Raw genomic sequence first — 21,628 nt, forward strand, 5'->3', positions numbered from 1 at the left:
ACAAACATTATGTTAGCCTCTAGTTTATATTCACATTGCTTCTCCATTCACTAACAGCATTATGTGCCCTTGGAACAGATGGATCCTAAATTAATTAAATGGATTGGCACATTGAATGCCTCAGTGGGATTATCGCCAGTAATGCAATCTAACAAGATATTGTCATTTGCAAGGCAAATTGCCTAAGATGTATATCATGCAATATGCATGTTGCAAAACTATACACTGTATTGTGTTTATGTTTCTGTGAATGTTCACTGATTCTTTCTGTTTGTGTCCTACAGAAGACATCAAGAACCTGTTGTTACCTGGCTGATCTCCTAACTTTCTCACGTACAAGGATTCTTGCCGGAGATACAAGACTGACTTCAAAGGTGTGTTTAAACTTCAACATGTCTTGAACATGATTTGAATCTACCTACACACCTAATTACATATTATGCAGCTTATTTAAACATCATTTCACTGTTTCTACTGATGATTACCTTTGTGATTTCTCTCTGCAGAATATACCGTCCTACCTGCTCAGGAATCAAAAACGTAGGTGCTCCATCAGCACAAAGACATGCATCAGTACACTCACCAGCATGCTTTCACTCCCATCCTTCATCAGTCCTCTGCTGGCGTTCCTGCTCCAGCTATGACGGGAGCTCAAGACAGTCATGTAGGAGAGTTTTTTTGTTTTTATTAATCACTTTAACCAACTTTGACCAATTCCCAGCTCAGTGTTTTCTCTGCTGAGTCACTTCACTTTATTTCACTCAGAGTTTCTTCCATTTTTATCTTCTTGTCATTTAACCACTAAGAATAGTTTCAAGACATCATGTTTTACCTCATGTTGCAGGTCATCCAGCATCTTGTCAGAGCAACAACGAGGCTGCAGTCCTTTACTCCCGTCACTGCCTTCCACAGAATGACACAGAAGTCCATCAAGTCAACAGTACGTCCACAATGCACCATTTAATACAAGACATGTCAAAAAAGCAATAAAACTGTAGAAAGATTCAGTGAAATTTCATTTGCCTTCTATTGTCTTTGTTAAAAACAGTCAGATTGTGATTAGTTCAATGATTTTACTCAAATCAAGCTTTGCAAATCACCTAATAGGTTCTAAAATGTATTTTAAAGATTTTTTTTTTTTACAGAAACGAGGGAGATGGAGTGCACAACATGTCTGCATAGCATGGCGAATTTATTACCACAAGCAACTCAAGGTAATAATTAAATACACCAATATTTTAGTCACATAAACAAATATGGTGTGTTGTGTGTGAAATGAAAGTCAATTAAATTGGATTTTTGTTTGTCATCTACATAAACTGAGCTATGATGTGAATAAATGCCTAAATTATTATGAATGTATTTGAATGTTTTGGGGATTTATTTTTGATTCATTGCCTTATTAATAGCTGAAAAAGTGGTCAGATGAGAACAGGTCTATATTAGGTCTTTCAGTTGCCAGTGCAGGTCAATATCAGGAGAGAAACAGCAGCATCTATGAACAATATAAACTTTAAATTAACAACAAGTTTTAGAAAAATAATTCATAAGTCTATTAAATTGATCAGAATTTAGTCGTTAGTTTTGAATAATGTATAATCTCAGCATGTAATTTAATTCTACACTGTGGAAGGATTTGAATGATATCTCATATTGCAACTGGCAGTTTTGTATCTGGTTGATTTATAAATTAACAGAAAACGCAGCCAAAACCGAATAGTCTCCATCGAGAAGTGACCACCAGCCTACCTGACTCAGTGCAACACAAGGAACCAGAGCAGCACTCCTGCATACAGCCCTATCTAGGTGAGTCCAAGAACAACAATGTCAGAAATACAGAACATTTAACAGAGGCATATGACAAACATGAGGATTTTCTTTTCCTTTCTTCTACATTTTCAGATTCTACATGTGGACAGTCAGCATATGTTGAAAGGAGTGAAACAGGAAAAACAACAGAGAATAGTAGCAACCTCAAAAGAAGTCATTCTTCTGGCCTTTATACATCATCAACACCATCTTTTCACATCCATACCACCAAGAGGGAGATACTAGGACAGCACCCGGACCTAAACTGGAAAGAGAAAATGGATAAGGAGGAGCACAGACACCACCAGCTGGACGCCTGTTTGAATGTTTTACCTCTTCAAGAACATTCTTGGGATCACACGGTGGTCGCTCCTGAAATTGTTGGCAGACACGCCACAGTCTCACATGACAGGAAAAGGCCTCTCGAGACTGGCAGTTTCAATAAGGTGAAGAGGGTGAAGCAGGAAGTTGTAGACAACCAGTTTGAGCCACCTTTGCTCAGTACAGCTTGTACAGATCTGTCGTCTCACACCACGCCACTGCAACATACTGACATGAGTGATACCTCTGCCCTGTATTGTTACAGAAGTGGATATTATGTTGCCAGAACGCCTATGGGGGTTGTCTCCTACCCAGGAGCTGAGATGTATGCTTACCAAAATGCTTCATGGGAGCAAACAGGGAATGAAGTTAAGACAATGAATCACAGCTTAAGACAACAACTTGTAGGAGACCATTTACTAAACGGCTGCAAGATAATCAAGATACCTCATGAAGCACAGAAGCACAAAGAAGTTTTTCACGGCTCTTCAGCCCCACATCTTCATTTCCCTCTCGCTATGAGGCAGCAGGAGATGGCTTACCTCAGCGGGAGGAAGTTTATAAACTCAGGTAATGAGAGCTACCATCTCCAACACTGCAGACATCACCACTGCCATTGTGCTACCATGAGTTATCTCCTTCATCCCAGCTTTCTGGCTGCATCCTACACTGGGTGTTGAGTCACCAGAGTCAGTCTGACTAAATAAAGGAGGGCAGCTTCTCCCATAACAATCACTAACTCACTGGATGTCACTGGTCATTATGGTGTGAAGCTGCACACTATCCTAGATATAACAATCCAGTCATAGTGACAAACTGGGACACACAGGAGACACTTTTTTAAGAGTCAAATCGAGAGGTATCCTGACTTTGAGCCTCCAAAAACACTGGATCCTAAATTTCCCATGATGTAACTGGATCAGCATTTTTCATTAGAACCTCCCCGTCTCATTAATCCTTCTTTTAAACCTCTGCAACTCCAGATTGTAACAGACTTTCTGTTGAGAATTTCAAGCCCAAGCCGAGATAACCCTGATGACATCAATGTGACTCCCACAGAATACATTACAAAACTGTTTTTTACAAGCAGTGGAGCACGTCGTGACAGATGAACTGTACTTCCTGTAAGAAGAAATCTGCAGAATATCCCTTTAATGAAGGATGGCAGTCTTCAGAATTTCTTTCTTTTTTTTTTTTTTACTTTCACTACAATGACATTGATTACATGATTAAAAATATAGAGACACAAGAGAAAGCTGCTTTGTGATTTTTTTTTTTGTTAGGTTAAATTGAAAATCTTGATTCAGACATGAGGGTGGAATATGGATTGGTCCTGTGGTATCAAAGCTCATGTGTGGAGGTGGAAGAAGCTGTTGAAGAGACTCAAATTAATTTATGGGGTCACTGTAACCTAAAATTAAAACCAAGAAAAGCTCACTTTTGTATCAAAAATGTATTTAAAATGTATAACAATGAAACTGACTAAAAACAATAAAATTAAGTTATAATCAAAGGTTACAATAAAAACCAATGTCCTCTGGCATCCTCTGTGTCGGCAACATCATGGAAATAATCACAGAAAATGGAAGTTCATGTGTTAAGAACACGTAAGGAATAACATTTTGTAGATCTAGCGCTGTAGTGCTTTTAACTCATCACATTCATGTAAGCTTTGTCAACTCACAGAAACATTAACCTATGTTTTACAGGCAATATTATATGAATGCGAGACATTACAAAGCTCAGCCAAGGCATTTGAGTTACTAAGAGCTGTGATAGTGAAACTGTGGTCTCCAAACAGAGAGATGACAGGAAATGAATGTAACATCACTTTAAAAGTGCTGAAGAACATTCAGAAGCTTTGGCCCAAAAATATAGTCCCAGTGAAGACTTCACTGACAGCTCCACTGCAAAAATATAGTTAAAGAGGTAAAACAATTCAATTGCATAATAGCTATAAGAAAGCCTACATCAATCAGGCTCTATGGTGCAGTGCACGGTGGACAATCACACCACGTCCATGCCCAGGCCCCTCGCAACCTCCGTCAGAGCCTGAACTGCTCCTGATGTCCCACTAGTGTCACAGTCCTCCTGAGCTATTCCTCCAGGCTCATCCTCAATGTGAGGGATGGTACTCATGACACAGTAGACAGGAGAGTCACTGCTTCTGGGGCTGGGCTGAGACGAGACGTCCTCACCTCCAGAGAGTTCTGAGGAGTATGAGGATGAGGAACTGGAGGAGGGCGAGGAGGATCCTGCAGGTGAGCTTCTGCCGCTCTCTGGTGTTACTGCAGGTATTTTGTTACGGCTGCTGGTTCTCTGACTTTTCCGAAGGCTCTGAGGCTTCTTGGCCATGTTCTTCATGATCTCCTTCGTCACTTCCACAGTCTCAAACCTAACCATGTTCACTTTTAGGAAGCCGTCTACATCCTTTCTGTATCTGTGGAGAAAACAAGGAAAAACCACAAAAGTAATATTTATTTTCACATATCTTATAGTTACATCTGACATATCCTGAGAGCTGAAAGGTAAAGTATTAATCGGCTTATTTGACGTACCTAAAGCGGGAATGTCCAGAGGGCCATTTCAGCTCATGCTTCTTGCGAAGGTGAAGTGTGAGAGTGTAACACCAGGAGAATACCTTATCACAGATATGACATTTATATTTGGACATTCCCCCAACCTGTTGGTGAAAACCATACAGTGGTGTCAATAACACAGCATAATCACAACTGTCAACAAGATTACAGCAGCTCGATGCCAACAAACCTCGTGCACTCTCTTGAAATGGTGGTTCATGGTTGGGAATGTGTGACAAAAATATTCACAGCCCTCCACTGTACAGTGGTACACCGACCCCTCATTGTGGACCTCTGTGTGTTTCTGTAGGTCGCGCTGGTTCTTAAATCTGTAGACAAAAGGAATTTATGATGCTGAAATGATTTGTATTCATTAAATCCAAAACAGAGATAGATGAAAAACACATTAACACCTCACTATAAATGTCTGATGTTGAAATAATGTGTTATACTGTTCAGTAATCCAAGGCAAAGGGAAAACAAGGAGACCCCCCCCCCCCCCCCCCCCCCCCTAAAAACGGTCTTTTCTGTTTTCTCTTTTTTTGTCTCCCTAACTAATACTTTCTTACTTGCAACTAGACAAGGAACAATAAACTTTATAAAATGGCAGAATAAAGACTGAAGAAGTTTCATGAAATGGCTGAAACTTGATGTATTACTTTAAACATTACGACACTATCAAAGAAGACCTGGTTGTACATGCTGTTTGACAAAGTTAAGCTGTTGTCAACTGGAGATCTCTTTATCTGTGTTGAAGCTCTACCTTTTGTCACAGAAGTCACACGGGAAGGGCCGCTCATCACAGTGGCGGAACCTGATGTGGATTTTAAGAGCTGCCAAAGTAGTGCAGGTCATGTCGCAGAAAGGACACTTCACCTGATTCACTGGAAGTAAAAGGAAAGAACAAACAAGATATTGTCTGTGCAATATGAAAATATGATACATGACACCACAATTAGTAATTGACAGCTGGAAATGGATAAAGCTTTATATGGCTGATAAATCATTAATCAAAAATGCTTTTATCTAGCCAGGACTGACCTTGCAGAACAGCTATATGATAATATGACTTTAATAAATTTACTGCAGCCACAGCTGAAGATACCTTGAAGTAAAACCCTTTCTCTTGCACATTAAGTGAATAAACACTTCATTAATTAATCAAAAATGGTGCAATGTCAAACAGACATAAGAACAAGCTGATTAAGACAGAAATGATTTAACATTAAATGTTTTACTGCTCGTGATTTATCAACTTTAACATGATATAACACTGTAGTTACAACATCTAGGTAACTATTTCAAATGGTGATTAGTGTTCAGCTCATCATCGTTAAATATTTTAAATTCACACTTAATAACTGCACTGTCACAATAATTTAAGTTTAGACTTGTGAAAAGTTATTACCATGCTGACGAACATGATCCCTCAAGAGCCTCTCGCTGGAAAAAGCTTTGCCACAGTGTTCACACACCAGTGAGTCTGTTTGAATGAGATGGGTGTTTTTAGAGAAATCAGCATTATGCAATACACTTAGCAGCACATTTAGTGGAAAAGTCATACGAATCAAAGTGTCCTGCTCACCCACTGGCTCGGCCTGCCTGTGGAGGTGGTCGAATAGCTTTGTGTTGCTGGAGAACATGCTGCCACAGGTGGGACAGGCTACAAGTCTCTCCTGAGTGTGGCTCCGCATGTGTTCTCTCAGACGGTATCTGATCTTGAAGAAGGCATCGCAGCCTGTGAGCACAAAAACAAAAGTAAAATTTAAATGTGGGATCAAACTCTGCCGCCGCCAGTGAAGCTGGACACATCATGAAGATAACTAAGATTCTCTTTAACATTTCTTGCTCAGTTATACCTGTCCAATGGCAGAAGAGAGCCTGTTGTTGTTGTGGGAGAGACTGCAGCTCGGCACTTTCAACATGATTGTCTACATGTCGGTAGTACCACTCCGGATTGTTAAATGCACTCTGTATAGACACAAAAAAATAGATTCTATAGTTTAATATCTATATTTATTTAACAAATTAGTTGATCATGTTCTGTGTTTACCTTAAACTAAAAATACCTACATCACAATGTTCCCACTGGCAAACGTATCCATCTGATCCTTCGGGAAGCAGGTTGTTGCTATGCAGGCCTTGGTTGCAGCTGGGCAGGTCAGGACGGGACTTCAGCAGCTGTGACCCGACAAACTTTAACTTACCGTGGTAGTTGTGGAAATAAGCGTGGACCTCCAGCTCTGCAGCGCTGCCCATGGACACAAATTCACATCCTTTCCAGAGACAAGAATACTCATCTAAACAAAAAGAACAAATGAGTCATTAGTGGACATTCATAGGATGCAAAAAGAGCGATGACACTTCTCAAACTATGGCTGGACAACTTAAAGTTAAGAAAACTGACATTTAACTGTCCTTATTAAAATCTGTATGTTCAGCAAATTCCTCCAGACAGGCTGTTGTCTAACCCTTTAATACTCCTAATAGTATAACAATCCCACTCATAGTAATAACCAATCAGCATGTGCTCACATCTTTTGTGTGAGGTCGTTGTTAACAGAGAAAAACTGAGTCAGCATTGTTCCACCTGGCAGTTTTTATTGTTCAGTGTCTGAATCAGAAAATGACTCAAATGTTGGAGAAACTGCAGCTGAGAGCTCTGGTGCAAACGAGGAAAAGCTGATACAGAAAAAAACACTTATCACAACAAAATGTAAATACTGTGATAAAATGGCTGTAGCTTCAAGAGGAGATGCAATTATTAATAATTATTATTTTATTCCATCGCCTGAAACACGGTATACAATAAGATGAGTTCATGGGCAAGTCCAAAAGTCCTTTCAATGAAAGTGATGGGGGCCTAAATCCATCCGCAAGTATGCATTTAAAAGTTTATCTGAAGCTTGTATGAAGCTTTAGCTGGTCATAGTAAGTGGATATCTGCTACATTTACATACTTTGCATCAAATTTCCCCCCTGTGTTGCCTTGGAAAGTGTTTCCCTGTTGAGCTGAGTGGAAGTATAGTAACAAAAACAGGGACTTCGTCACTAAAAAGACCATAGTTGAAAGATATCTAAGCTGAAGCTTCAAATAAACTTCAGATAAACATTTATATACATTTTTTGCACAGAAGGAGGCTTGCGGATTTTGTCCCCAATCACTCTACATTGTAAGTGCATTATGAAAGAATATTTTAATGGCCAGTATGAACAGGAGGAAAGATTATGGCAAGAAAAACCTATTTTAATGTTGATTTGAGCACTTGACTTAAGACAGACTTGAAACATTTTGAACCCATCTGTAGTTTTTCCCAGTGCTGTCTGTGTGTGCTTTAATCTTACAGGTTTGTTTCTTTTCTCAGTGCGTGGGTGTCTATTGCCAAGAAATGTTGATCTCAATGGCATTGATTTATGAATTCATGATTAGAATAAAGTCTCCCAGCCCTACATTGGTGGCTGTAAACATGTTGAACAGTCTGGACACAGATATTTAGCAGCATGTACACTCACCCAGTTCCTCCAGAGCATCTTTATCTCCCAGGTAGTCCTTTAAATGCAGCGACATATGGTCACTCAGCTCCTCCATGGTGTGTCCCTTGAAGTCGCATGAAGCCCACTCACAGGCCACCTCAAAGTTGTCGAGTCTCTTGGTTGTCATCATGGTGGAGACCCACGGTGTGCCCTCCTACACACATTTTAACAGAGAGAAACTGTTGTTAATTGCTTAGCTGGGTAGTTTTTAATGCTAGCTAGAGTTGAATGACAACATGTTGACACCGACGTTAGCTGACAGACATACTGAAGTGTTGACAAGCTGAAGGTTATCTACAAAATGATAGCAGTCAGCGTTATCTGGGACAGTGTGTTCATCAGCGGAACGAGTAAAACAGCTAACTATTGATTCGTAATTAAAGTTTAACATGTACTATATACATGTAAAAGTAGGTATTTTAGCTAACAGTTTAGCTCCCGCTGAACCAAATACAGCTCCAAATCCATTTTTAGGACTTTACTTATGCAGCTAATCACATGTTTAATCGTTCAATGCTACCGTGGGAATATATGACATCTTAATGGAGGGGTTTGTAAACACACACTAACGATTCACACCCTTCATACATTAATATAAGCCAGTCTTTCTTACAAATATGAGTGTTGCCCGCTGCAGACACCGAGCAGCTTCTTCCCTCCTCTCAGCTTGTCTGCTTTTGTTTATTTCCGGTCACTCCTCCTCCTCCTCCTCCTCCTTCTTCTTCTTCTTCTTCCTCTGGTGAGAGTTGGGTCAGACTAGACGCAGCAAAGACATACTGCTGGCCTCTACAGGACATTTGTAGAACAGCATTGAATTACTTCAATCCCTTTGTACAGTTCAGTGCCATACACACATGGTTGAAGACAATTCATTACAGTTTTTGTTGTTTCACTATGTTCAGCGATGAGTTCTTCTTTTTCTTTTTATTCGTCTTCGTCTTCGTCTTCGTCTTACTCTTCTTCTTGTTTTTGTTCTTATTCCTTATTATTGTTCTTATTCTTACTCTTATTCTTATTATTGTTCATGTTCTTATTGTTGTTCTTATTGTTGTTCTTATTGTTGTTGTTCTTCTTCTTCTATTGTTATTTTCTTTATTGTTATTACTATTATTTATTATTTATGTATTATTTTTATTATTATTATTATTATTATTATTATTATTAGTAGTAGTAGTAGTAGTAGTATTAGTAGTATTTTTATTTATTTTTTTAATTCAAAAAAGCAGAACAAACCACTACTTACTGAATCTGAGTTCTCTGAGACGGAGGTATTTATGCTATTAAAGGTTTTGTTTCCCTGGTATAGTTAATTATCTTATAGAATCTGTATAACTCAGTTACTAAATTAAACCCTTACATTTGCCATGTTATATTAACAGATTCATTTAAACTACTATCATGGTGAGTGTGTTATGATCCTCCTTGTGATTCCAGTCCTTATATTCAGCACAACTTTAGTATCCAGCTCAGTTCTGCCTCGCACTCTCCAACAGTCTGTTTTTATCTTCTATTTTATCCTCTACTTCATTTCACTCTTTAAAATCCTATTTAAATGTGTCCTTTTACATTGCCTTGTTTCTTAGGCTATGCCTTTACATCCACAGCATATGTTATATTGTCCCAGATTTTGGCACTACTGCACAGGAGTGATAGTGACTGACATGTAAGCCACATTTGTTTGTGAACCTCATATTTTAAAAGTCTGGAGTGTCCTCTAATAGGCTATACAATATAATATTTTACTGTATAGCTAAGCTTACTTAGCACAGCATACACTAAGAAATCACACTACAAATGGGGCCACACTGCTTCGATGTGTATTTTAAATCTATAGCATTGTAATAAGAATATACATATTGTCAGATCCATGAATTCTTGCAGTGAAAGGTTTGTTTACCCTCGAAGCCTGGAAGCTTTGGTGTTAAGGACATCTCAGCATTACCTGGACAGGCAAGGCAAGGCAGATTAATTTGTATAGCATCCATTCATAGTGCTTTACATAAAACATAAAAGGTATTAAGACATTATATAATATCTAATTTATAAGAGTTACATAAAAATAAGCTTAAGTGATAAGGCAGAACAGCCAGGCAGTGGAAGTTACCAGACAGATCCGGTGAACATAAGCTCGACTGGGATCATCTGGCAGAGCCCCCTTTCTGCAAGGCCTTCAACTGTCACCTCTGGAGGAATTCTCCTATATCCTGAGGAAGGATGAGGACGTAGAATCCTAGTGACCCACATTCAAAGCCTCCGTGGTTCATTCTTGTCATGGCAGCAAAGCCAAAACACAACAGTGGTTGGATGAAGCTTTCAAGTGCAAGGAGGCGTTTCAGGATTGACTAGGTAGGCCAGAAGGGCTGCAGCCTCTGTGGTCACAGACATAAAAACCAGAAGAGAAGAGAGGGGAGACCATGGGGAATGGCTTTCCGTAGCCCTCAAAAAGTCTAGGAACCTATTAGACAACAATGGAAGGTGAAGCAGGGTTTTGCCCAGGCTGTTATTTCTCAGGTGGAGGCTTGTTACAGTGATGCAGTGAGATTGTACAATAGTTTCCCATCCACTAGAGGTCAGAATTTGCTGACTATAGCACCACACTCCTCATCTCATAAGCATGTCCAAGAAATACACTAGCTTGATGAGGATGCATGTTTCCTAATGTGGTCTCTCTTAACAATGGACATATTCAAAATAGGGCTTTATGTTTCTGTGTATAATCCAGAACTAGACATGTAATCTTTATTAAAGAAGGGTGTCTTAGAAAGGAAGAATTTGAGATCTGCTGCAAACTCAATGACTTGCATTACTACTGTGCTGTTGATTGTAGTAGGCCAACATTTACATGTTAAATAACCTTTTTTTTGGATGCTGGTGAATTCAACTGACAAACATAAGGGCTTCTGTTGTTCATGAAATAACCACAACAGAGGATAACTATAGTGGCAATAGCTGCTTAAACATGACAAAAATGGACATGCACTGAGGCTGTGTAGGTGAGTCTGTATCCAGACAGACAAGTCATTTAGAGAAAGGACGCTGCTTCAGTGCCATCGCCGATCTTTTATTGAATATTTCATGCTGCTCTGCAAACATACGAACCCATAACAACTGAATTATTCATGCAATGTTATGTCAGGATGACTGATTCACAGAAAAATGACCACCAACATCCAAAAGCCAGTCGCTGAATGAACTGAAAAATAATCAAATTATGCTTCCATTGTACATCTGTTCTTTGTTTCATTTCATACATTTTTGTCATTTTGCATCCTTGAATTAATCCACAGACTGCCAGAATACAGAAAAGCCTATATTATATTATTTAGATTACTAGAAAAACATTATATGAATGATTCGTAATATTTATTGAGATTTGAGGAGTAAAACAAAACCCAGTAGTATCTGCAGGGCACATCAAGCTCAGTCTCTAACAAGCCTTATATACTTTGGCCTCTAGGTGTGCTGTAGACATACAATTCAGAGATGGAGATGGTTTCAGAGACTTTACTATCCCCAAAAATGATGACAACAGTAATGAGAGCAGAACAAAAGTGGCAATTCAATATGCTTACTGTAATTTAGTCCAACTTTTACACATTATTAATTTGATTAAAGTTAAACATCTTAACCATATTTTTAAAAATATGATGTAAAAATATAATAACTATCCCTTATTCAGAGTAATGAATGACTGGCACACAGAGAATTGTGTTGCATTTCCAATTTGTTAAATTTCTCAGATGCCATTACTGTTCAGAACAATAACACTGATTTGACAGTTATCAATACAGAGAAAAATGTGGCAAAAGTTGGGTGTATTGTTATGAAAGCCCAGTATTCATGTTAAGTTACAGTTTGACCTATCACTACGGGGCCATAGTGGGTCTCAGGCTGAACCATCATAAATCTAGCGGGCCTTATGACAGGCAACACCATTCTTCATCCCTGATCTAACTACCTTTAATCCTCCTCCAACCAAAGCAAAGAAAAAGCCTCATACCTACATAGTATCTGCTTCGGCTACACTGCTGTGGCTGGCCCAACTGGCTTGATAGACAGTATCATCAGTATAATGACGTGGCCTGCTCAGTGGTCCAGACATCATCCCTAGTGAAAACTGCAAGAGAGAGCTTCATTTGTTATAAACAGGTTACACTTACATAAATCTTGAACTCTGGGTTTAACCATGAAAGTTTCTTCTTATAGAAATTATTGCTTAAGGATTGCCTTGACCTTTAGATAACTGAAAGTTTCAGCTTATATAACTGCATTATGTTTACATTTAGAAAAAAACACTAATGGATAACAGTATCATGCAGTATCTAGTTAGAACATTTATACATTATCTATATTTAATAATTAAGTTCCACCTTGTAGATAAATTTTTGTTCTATGCATTTAGTTGCACAGACATTTTTACTGTGCTCCTTTTATGCCTTTAATATGTATTTCTGCCTTTGGTTTTACTAGTTAAATCACTCCTTCCTACCATAACATACAAATACTTCTACATTTACATCAAATACTATATTTGAATGTAACATGTTATAGTACAGATAACAATAATCTGTAAAATGTGCAACTTCTTTGGAACCCAAAAGAACTACTAAGGGTGAAAAACTGAGGACTTGATGATATATTTACAATCCAAAAAATACTAATGTCTGACACAAAGGGTGCAATAAGTCACAACACATGATTTTGTAGCATCATTTTAATCAGAGTTCATTCAGAGCAAGCTGAGAATACAAGCACAACATCACAACATGTCTGCAGCAGTATGACATTGTCATATCATCATTTCACTCTGGTCTGACGCCACACGCAGTTGAACCAGACAGCATATAGGATGAGAGATATAGCACCAGGGTGTTGGAGTGCATAGCAGCACTTCTTGTGGTGGGATCAGACTTGATGCTAGCAGGCAGCAGGCTGTAGAGGTCAGACACGGAAAAACTCCCATCCCTCACACACGCACACAGAAGCTAAAACTGGAAGCAGACTCACGGTGGCTAGTGCTTGACTGGGCTCTCGCATACAGCAGCCAAGTTGGCCGCTGAGGATATCACGGTAGACGACAACCAGAAAGGGAAGGCTGTGAGGACATTTTAGTAAAAACACCTCATGTCACACGCATAACGAACAGATGTGATTTGCGAATTTTCAGACAGCAGCATTTTAAAGAGCTGAACTTCAAGTCCTGGCCCATTCCTTGTCCTTCAACACCTGGAGTGATCAGCCCATTCAAAGTGAGAATTATTGACTAAATACAATAGGCTCTGCTTTTTCAGGCCTATATGCATTTTTTTATTTTATGTAGCACAATAACAGCATAACAGCTCAAATGATAGGATGGAGTACAATGCCACAAAATACTGAGTCATTATAAAAAACTGCAGTATTCCTATTAATTTAAAGGAGAGGATCTCTATTTAGTCTGCAAGAAATATGTTTGTAGGTGGAACCATATTGCTGGTGTGTGTTTTTTAAAGCTTTTACAGCCACTAGACTATGATTTTATTTACTGTGTTTCGTTGTTTTTAGGTGTGACCAGAATCTACTACTACGCATGCATTATATCTGAAAAGGGCTTGCCCCTATACATTTATGTTAAATGGCTCAATTTACAAGCTAGAATGTGACTGTGACATATAGTCTGCTAAAATGTTGCTACTCAACCAAAAATGGGGTTTTGCATGCAGGCTGTAGCAATTATGTTACACTTGATTTGGTTTCTTAGCAACCAAACTGATGAAACCAGATATCATCCAGAACAATGAAATGAAAACCAGGACCATACAGCGGAGGCACTGTAACTAGGAAACGCAACTGTAAAACAGATTTTGTATTTTAACAAAACCTCAAGTTTGATACAGTCTCAGAGAGAAAGCGTCCCTTTGACATTTTCTACAATCATTTTAATGTTAACCTCAACTGTCAGGAGACGTCTATTCAGACTAAGGTAAAAATGCCCTTTTGTACACATACTATGTACCAATGGCTCTTTTTTGATAGTTTGATGTCAAAAAGAACTCATATAAACCATGTGCAAATGATGTGCTCAATAATATAAAGCGGTTCTGTGCACCAAAATACAAGGGATCCCATACGTTCTTGCACACACACACACACACACACACACACACACACACACACACACACACACACACACACACACACACACACACACACACACACACACACACACACACACACACACACACACACTCAGTTTACAGTGAAATTATTTGCATTAGTCTAAAAGCTCAACATTAGTGCCCATCCAAAAGTGAACAGTAAATGACAATACGGCAAAAACAACAGGTAAGGGAAATAAACCAAAGGGAAGAGATTTGCCTTTTTTGTCAAGTAGCCTTTGATTTTGCAAAACAAACAACACGATGCAGAGATGTAACTTTTACTGCTTTGCTTCAGCCAGTCTATTGCTTATTTCTTTGCTCTTCTTTGTGACAGCTCCCTGTGGTTTGGGTTCTGGGGTGCTCAAAGAGGCTTTCTTCTTGGCTGACTGGGAACTGGCAATCTGCTTCTCTTTTGATTTTTTCACCATCTTTCCTGTTGTTGTTGTTGGTGTCTTTTTTGGTTTGGTGCGAGACACTGGTTTTTCCACCTGGAAGAGAAGAGAGGTACAAACACTAAATTCAGTTTTAAAAACAGCCAATCAAACTTAAACTGATGTCAAACTTACTTTACAGACTCTAAATCATGTCAAAGCCCTATTTTTAGCATGCAATACATACCTCCTTTACCCTGTTACTTATATTAATGACAGGCAAATGACACCATGTGGCATAGGTGATATTTGCATGTGAAGGTTAGTGAAATGAAGGTAAAAGAAATTTAAAAAACAGCACAAAAGGTGTATTTGTGCCTTTTTTGTAAAGAATAGTGGTTCGTGCAGCTTTCCAACTACTAAAGAAAGCACAACATACAAACTACATGGCCAGTATTAGTACATGATGTTAGTCTTATGTTTTACAGAATGACATTTTTTGGTAACATTCAGCTATTAGCAGGTGGCAATAGCCTATGGAGTCTTGAGAAACAGGCTTATGACTGGAGGGTCATTGATTCAAATTGACTCCCAAACCGTCTGGGAGTATGTGCGTGCAGAGATGAATGAGTAATAAATAAAGAGGCCCCATTCCTCAAAAAACATAGTATCAATTGTACTGTAGGTACCCTTGAGCAAGGCACTTAGTTCTGCTCTAGTGGAGTTTCCAACAGTAAAACTACAGATGAAGCTCCCAAGTGTCAGTGAGTATAAATGTGTTGATGTAAAATAAAGTGCACGCATGCTCAACTTTTGCTGAATAAATACAGCTTAATTTTTTATTGTGTAAGAGGTGACACATGTTTATAAAAGGCTCAAAGTAGAAACAAAGGGCTCTATTTCTGTGAATAAAGGGATTCTGGTGCAAAGTGCAGTAGGTGGTGCATACAGAAATGCTAATAATTTAAAAAAAAAAATGTTATCAACCACAGCGTGCAAAGTGGAATTGATCTTGAATGTGGAAGGGGGTGCAGTCATTAACGAATAAAAAATCCTTAAAAGCAGTGAACAGGCCAGATTAAATTCAACACAAAAGTTCTCAGAGGAAAGTCCTTGGCACCTCAAAATCATAGTACACAAGCTTGGGAACGTATTTACTATTTTTTAGTACTGCTATGGACCTGCCCGATGTATAAAAATATAACTAAATGAAATCAGGTATTTACCACGGCTGCATCATACTCAGCTGCAAACTGCTCCTACACGGATCAGATATAAAAAGCCAAAAAGATAAAATCATCTGCAAACAACTGTTACCAATGCTTGATGGCACAGTTTGTCACTGTCCCTCTCTAGCCACTAGGATGTAGTCACTTTCATGATGAGCCAATTGGGTGCAGACACTGAAAAATGTGGAGGAACTACCATTTTGCCAAGTGTACTTCGCACCATACACTGTCACCAAAATAGAGCCCAAAACAGCGAAGATCAGTGTAAATGCATACTTATCAAATATGAACAAATGATTGACTTGTTGGCCTCCACTGATGCAATAAATTGCTTTGCCTTTATTGTTATGTAACATGTCGATAGCATTTAAGCTACATTGTTTCTTCCATCCATTATTGAATCCACCCTCATGCACATAACTACAGAAAGTGCATGTTCGGTTGTTGAAACTATTGAGCTCCACAAAAGGTGGTAGTGGGTGGTGCAAGCTGAGAGGTGGGCAATCAGTGACGATGTGGCTCATAATTTTTTAGCAGGATTGCATCTGGCAGCTGAGTGATAAATGTGACTGTGGCTCGTGTTGGTGCATACTGTGAGTGAGTGTGTGTGTGTGTGTGTGTGTGTGTGTGTGTGTGTGTGTGTGTGTGTGTGTGTTTAGTATTCATGTTTGTGTCTGATCAGCCTCCATGCCTTCTAGAAGAAACAGTGAACACACCTGACTACAGCAGACTTAGAACAGAGCTGCTCTCAGTCTCTGAGAGGTCCTACAAGAATGAGAGAGGGAGTGGCCATATGAACACACCACTATAGACACATTCATCTGTTGCTAACATGCACACAGATACCAATCAGTGTCAAAAAATATCTTAAAATAAAGGCTTACTTGAGATGGGATTGACTGAAAGATTTCAAACTGATGCATTGTCATCTTTTGTTAAGTGAAAATGTACACAGATTGGCTGCTTAACAAATATCTTAACTGATTGATTTATCTGCAGAATGGCAGAAGTGCTTATTTTATCATTTTAAAATCCTTAAATGAAGTATGAAACTGTTGTAGTTTGTGTATAATAAGTCTGAGGACCATTCTTGGGTTCATTAGGGGAAAAATGCACTTCTGGTGAGTTTATCAGTAACAAGTTTACAACAAAATGAAATTGACAGGCTGGTAACAACCAAGTACTAGTCCTAGAGGGCATTTAACACATTTTACACCTCACTTTACTGTTTGTCATTCAGTACATAAAAGAAACATAACTCAGAAAGTAAATGGTGGTAGAAGTATTTCAAAGTATTGCCCTTACATCAGTAGTTACAGTGGCTCACCTTGGTGGCCTCCTTGCTTGGCTCACTGTACAAGCTGCGTACCCTCCTGCGGTCCGTCAGCTTGTTGTCAGTGGGGTGAGCCTTCACCTGCTCCCCCTTGTATGTGGCACTGTAGCTGGTCTCCCGACTGGTCTCCTCTTCTGGGGGTTTAAACTGAGATTGAGCTTTGATGGCCTTCACTGGCTTCACGTCCTTGTATGCCTTGAACTCGGTCCTATGAGTAACAGAAAAGCAGACATAAAGGTTTAGTGTCTTTCAAAAGGCAGCATTATTTTTTAGGTGACAGCTAAACATTTAATTTATATACACTACCTTGTGTCATTTAAGTTGTAATATTAAATTAAATGCTGGTTTGGTTTACTATCTGGTTATTTTTTGTTGAAGCACAATCTATACATTCCATACTATATTGTGGTAAAAAAATAAAGCTTTAAGCTTTAATGTCCTGGATGGGCAACTTGGTTTATGCTCATTTCTTTTATAGTAGTGAGAAATACACTGAATTTACTCATTTTAATTGCAGTAATTCCAGTTTGTTACCTGATTTATTCCCATATACTTTTGGCTGTCATTTAACTGTCACTTTCTTGACATCTGTGACGTTAGGTTTTCAGTAAAATGTAGCTGTAGGTAATGATGCTGCTGGCATCACACATAAATCATAGTTAAAAACAAATCTGTGTAGTAATGTTATATGGAATATCATTTTGGCAAAATTATGAATAAACTAACTTAAGTTGTTTATAAATGGCTCCTCGTGCCACTCTTAAGATTATAGATTATATTTCATAGTTTTTGCCCACTTCCTGTGCTTTGCCATTTAAGTGACAAAGCCAAAAACAGTAAACCCTAAAATATCTGAATCATGCTGATTAGAAAAAAACAGAGCTGGTACATTACGATGGATGACGGTGCATTTGTGAACCTACAAGTTTTATCTGAACTGATAAATGAAATAATATGTGCAGAGTGGGTAAAATATATAATGATTTCAATTTTAATGTAAAACTTACATTTTAAGGTAATAAAACTAAACTAAAAAATGTGTTCCCTACATTTTAAGTTGACGTCATGAAAGGCATTAATCATTTGAGAAAAAAAAGCTAGATTTGAGCCTTAGCTTTTGGGTGTGATAATGCAGCACTTAGTGAGTGAACTATCGAAACAAAAGCATTTTTATTAGGATGCATTTTTTAAAACTTCTCCCACAATGTGGCCACGAAATTTTCAAATCAGCCAAATAACATGTATGTAAATCGGAAATTAGAGGTGGAGCGTGGTAAAAACACAACTTCACCATCTTGGAAACATGCTGATCCTAAATTGGATTGGTCATATATTATTAATTTGGGACTTGTCCAAGCTTTTATATTGTCTACTTGTTTCACTCAACAAGCCACCGCACAGCACAAGGCCATGCAGAGCTCTGCTGACAATTTATTGCTGTATACTTTATTTATATCACAGGATCATATTCACCTATTAATTTATCTTCCATGGTTAACTCTTATTTTTAGCATTGATGTCAAAATTTGTTCTGTAGATTTACTTTCTGAGCTCTAGTGTGAACCACTGAACTTTATCCTCATCCATGAGGACGAGGATTAAGTGCATTAACAGGAGCTTGACTGTGTGAAAGCTAAATTCGGGGCTCTTGGACTTTTAAATACAGACTATCATAGATGATAAGAAGTATGCAAAATTGTAACTGTATTGGGAGACTATCAAGAGTGCATTCAGCGCTCCACTTCAGGATATTAACCAATCCATCATATAACAACTGCAGCAAGATATTAAGAGATTAATATTTGTATAGACCGATAACATTACTGCTCCTCTGTTTCATAACTGATAAACTGGTGGACTGTACTGAATTACATGTTTTTGTTCTTTGTTGAAATCGAAGGTTGTTTCTATTTAGTGATTAAGAAAGTGTTCAGTCAATTTCAATTTTAGCTGCTGGATGTTACAGGAAAGCCTGTTTTTATCTTGCAGATTTTAGATTTTAGGTCAAAGATAGGGGACATCTGGCCTCTCAGCAACTGATGAACTTTCAAGAGATTCATGTCATCTCTATGTTGTCGTTGCTTATTTTTATAAGTCTGCGTTCCCATTAATCTGACATTGTATTTGTTCACGATTCAGATTAAGTTATGTTGCACTGCTTTTAAAGCACATTATAACTCAGCTTTAAAATGTGTCACATTATGCTAGTTGTTATTTGGTATTTGGAAAAAGTTTCTCTTCACTGTTGCAACCTGCATGACGGTATATTCATTACTTCAGTGGGTTCAGAATGAAGCCACCGAAATCTCATTTAACTTGCATGCATGATGCCTCTCCAATTCAATTAGGAGGAAGCCTGTGTAAAGAAACCATGTTAAATCTCATGATTACATTCAGAGCCTTTTACGGGCCTCACTCATTCATGGGCTACATCATTGATTTGGTAGTACTCTCAGGGAGGATAAAGTAGGGAGAAAAATCAATAATGCAACCTTTATGTGTGGCAGTATGAGTTTGCTTTGGAAATCACTGGAGATTGTAACAAGAGACCACGCAATACCAAACATCCCATAATGACAACCGGGAAAAACTCCAAGTTAATGATGTTTTATTACTGGACAGAGCAGTGTGGCATATTAGGAGTGTTGTGTAACAGGGGGAATAAACAGCACTGACGCATTTATTTTAATAGACAGAATATTTTACTATAGCATGCTGTATGCTCATGTCTTTCTCTCAGGCATCTTCTTACCTGTAGCTGCTAGAAGTCGACATAACCTCCTTTATCTGTCTGTTGACAGCGTCTGCAGCTGCTCTGCCTTTCCTCTCCTCGGCGCTCACATCTGCAGATATCTGTGCCTCCGTCTTCTCATCCGTTTTCCTCTCCGCTGACTTTTCCCTCTTTGGGGCTTTCTTCACAGACTCTTTCGGCTCTGCTTTGACCTCTTTCTCTTGCATTTTCTCCTCGATCTCGCTTTTCTCCACGCCGGTCTCGGCCTCAACAGCCCCGTGATCCTGCTTTGCGCTGGGTTTGGGGATCCAGGGGTGGTCGTGTTTCTTCGGTATAGGCCAGGGCTTGTAATCCTTCTGATACTGAGTTTTGGTGTTGAACGGGCCCACCGAGGGTTGGTACTCATTCCTGGGCTTGCAGCTAGGCTCGGGGCGCACTTTCCACGCCTTGAAGTCTTGGCGCATGACGGACGCAGAAGAGCCATCTTTGCCCGCTGCACCACCCGTTGCGGGCGGTGCCTTCTCAGCCTCCTGCTCGCCGGGATGAGGCTGGGTTTCTATGGCAATGGCACCGGCCCTCTTCTGTCTGGGCTGCGGGTGATGGGGTATATGCTGCACGTCGGCCACATCCGAGTATTTGGTGAAAACCAAAGGCACTGCGATGTCCGCTTTGTCCAGCTCGGTCCAAAATCGGTTGATGCAGCAAGCACGCGTTATGCACGGCCATGCCATGATGATAGAGATGTGTAGTGTAAGAGATACACAGGAGAAAAAAAAACAAAATCAGGTGAGAATGTGTAAATAAAAGCCCTACTCACGACTCGAAGACTTCACCCCTTTTCAGTTTTTGTCCAGTCAGGGTTATTCTTCCATCTAGCTTTATGTGATTCTCTATCAGTATACCTGAGAGATAGAGAGAGCCCACACTCCTACCCTCTTCTCCTCCTGCAGGCTGCTTGTTCTTACTGAAGTTTAAATTGACTTTTGTTGGTTTGCTGTGGAGCGCACATTGCTGTCTGGTTGCGCATCAAAGCGACCCCACCCACATTGGTGTGATGCTACGAGATTTGGCCCAGAGTCTGCACTGCGAGTCTGCACGGTGAACTGTCACCTGAGCTCGTCAGTCTGGCCAGCAGAGAGGAGGAGACACGTTTAACCCCTGAGCTGCCAGGCCTAGAAAATGCCAACTTCATCCACAGTGGATGGAACAGTCGCCTTTTGTTCCATTTGGAGGAAATGGCCGATGGTGCTGCTGAAAATGCGTTAAAAAAAAAAGAAAAAGGTTTTTACTTTTAAAATGCACCAAACACTGCCCAAGTACACATAAGTGTTCATTAAATATTTACTTTAGTGCTTTTATATTTGTTGCTCGTGTTTTTGGCTTTTAAAATGTTTTCAGGGTGGGGCTTGACTGCAATTCATCAGATTGAAAAATCAAGCAGGCACACCACTGCAAAGAGGGGTAAAAAAAAAAGAAAAGATCTTGTGTTTGAGTTAGACACAAAAGATCATATTAAACCACACTTTAAAAATACCGTCAAAGCTGATGTAAAATATGTAACATTATTACAAATCAGTTGTA

At 39.1% G+C, this 21,628-nt stretch overlaps 2 protein-coding genes across 3 annotated transcripts; both read right to left on the reverse strand.

Moving 5' to 3' along the window:
• Positions 1–3,458: 3,458 nt before the first annotated feature.
• Positions 3,459–8,893, reverse strand: zgc:112083 (uncharacterized protein LOC550461 homolog). Of its 2 annotated transcripts, none has more exons than XM_062419258.1 (10): positions 8,857–8,893; positions 8,223–8,397; positions 6,783–7,009; positions 6,569–6,680; positions 6,295–6,447; positions 6,118–6,192; positions 5,473–5,593; positions 4,900–5,038; positions 4,689–4,813; positions 3,459–4,570 (listed from the first exon to the last, which is right to left on the reverse strand). In XM_062419258.1, exons 2-10 carry the CDS (start codon positions 8,371–8,373, stop codon positions 4,138–4,140), a joined length of 1,536 nt encoding a protein of 511 aa, XP_062275242.1. In that variant the 5' UTR covers positions 8,374–8,397; positions 8,857–8,893; the 3' UTR covers positions 3,459–4,137. The 2 variants fall into 2 exon arrangements, with proteins under 2 accessions (XP_062275242.1, XP_062275241.1); XM_062419257.1 differs by having other exon boundaries at positions 8,223–8,422; positions 8,857–8,885.
• Positions 8,894–14,661: 5,768 nt separating this feature from the next.
• Positions 14,662–20,778, reverse strand: map6b (microtubule-associated protein 6b). The gene is made up of 3 exons (XM_062419115.1): positions 20,069–20,778; positions 17,311–17,524; positions 14,662–14,871 (listed from the first exon to the last, which is right to left on the reverse strand). The coding sequence occupies exons 1-3, from the start codon at positions 20,776–20,778 to the stop codon at positions 14,662–14,664; spliced, it is 1,134 nt and encodes a 377-aa protein (XP_062275099.1).
• Positions 20,779–21,628: the final 850 nt, after the last annotated feature.

The sequence above is a fragment of the Scomber scombrus genome, chromosome 5 (assembly GCF_963691925.1).
Source record: "Scomber scombrus chromosome 5, fScoSco1.1, whole genome shotgun sequence".
NCBI classification, from domain to species: Eukaryota; Metazoa; Chordata; class Actinopteri; order Scombriformes; family Scombridae; genus Scomber; species Scomber scombrus.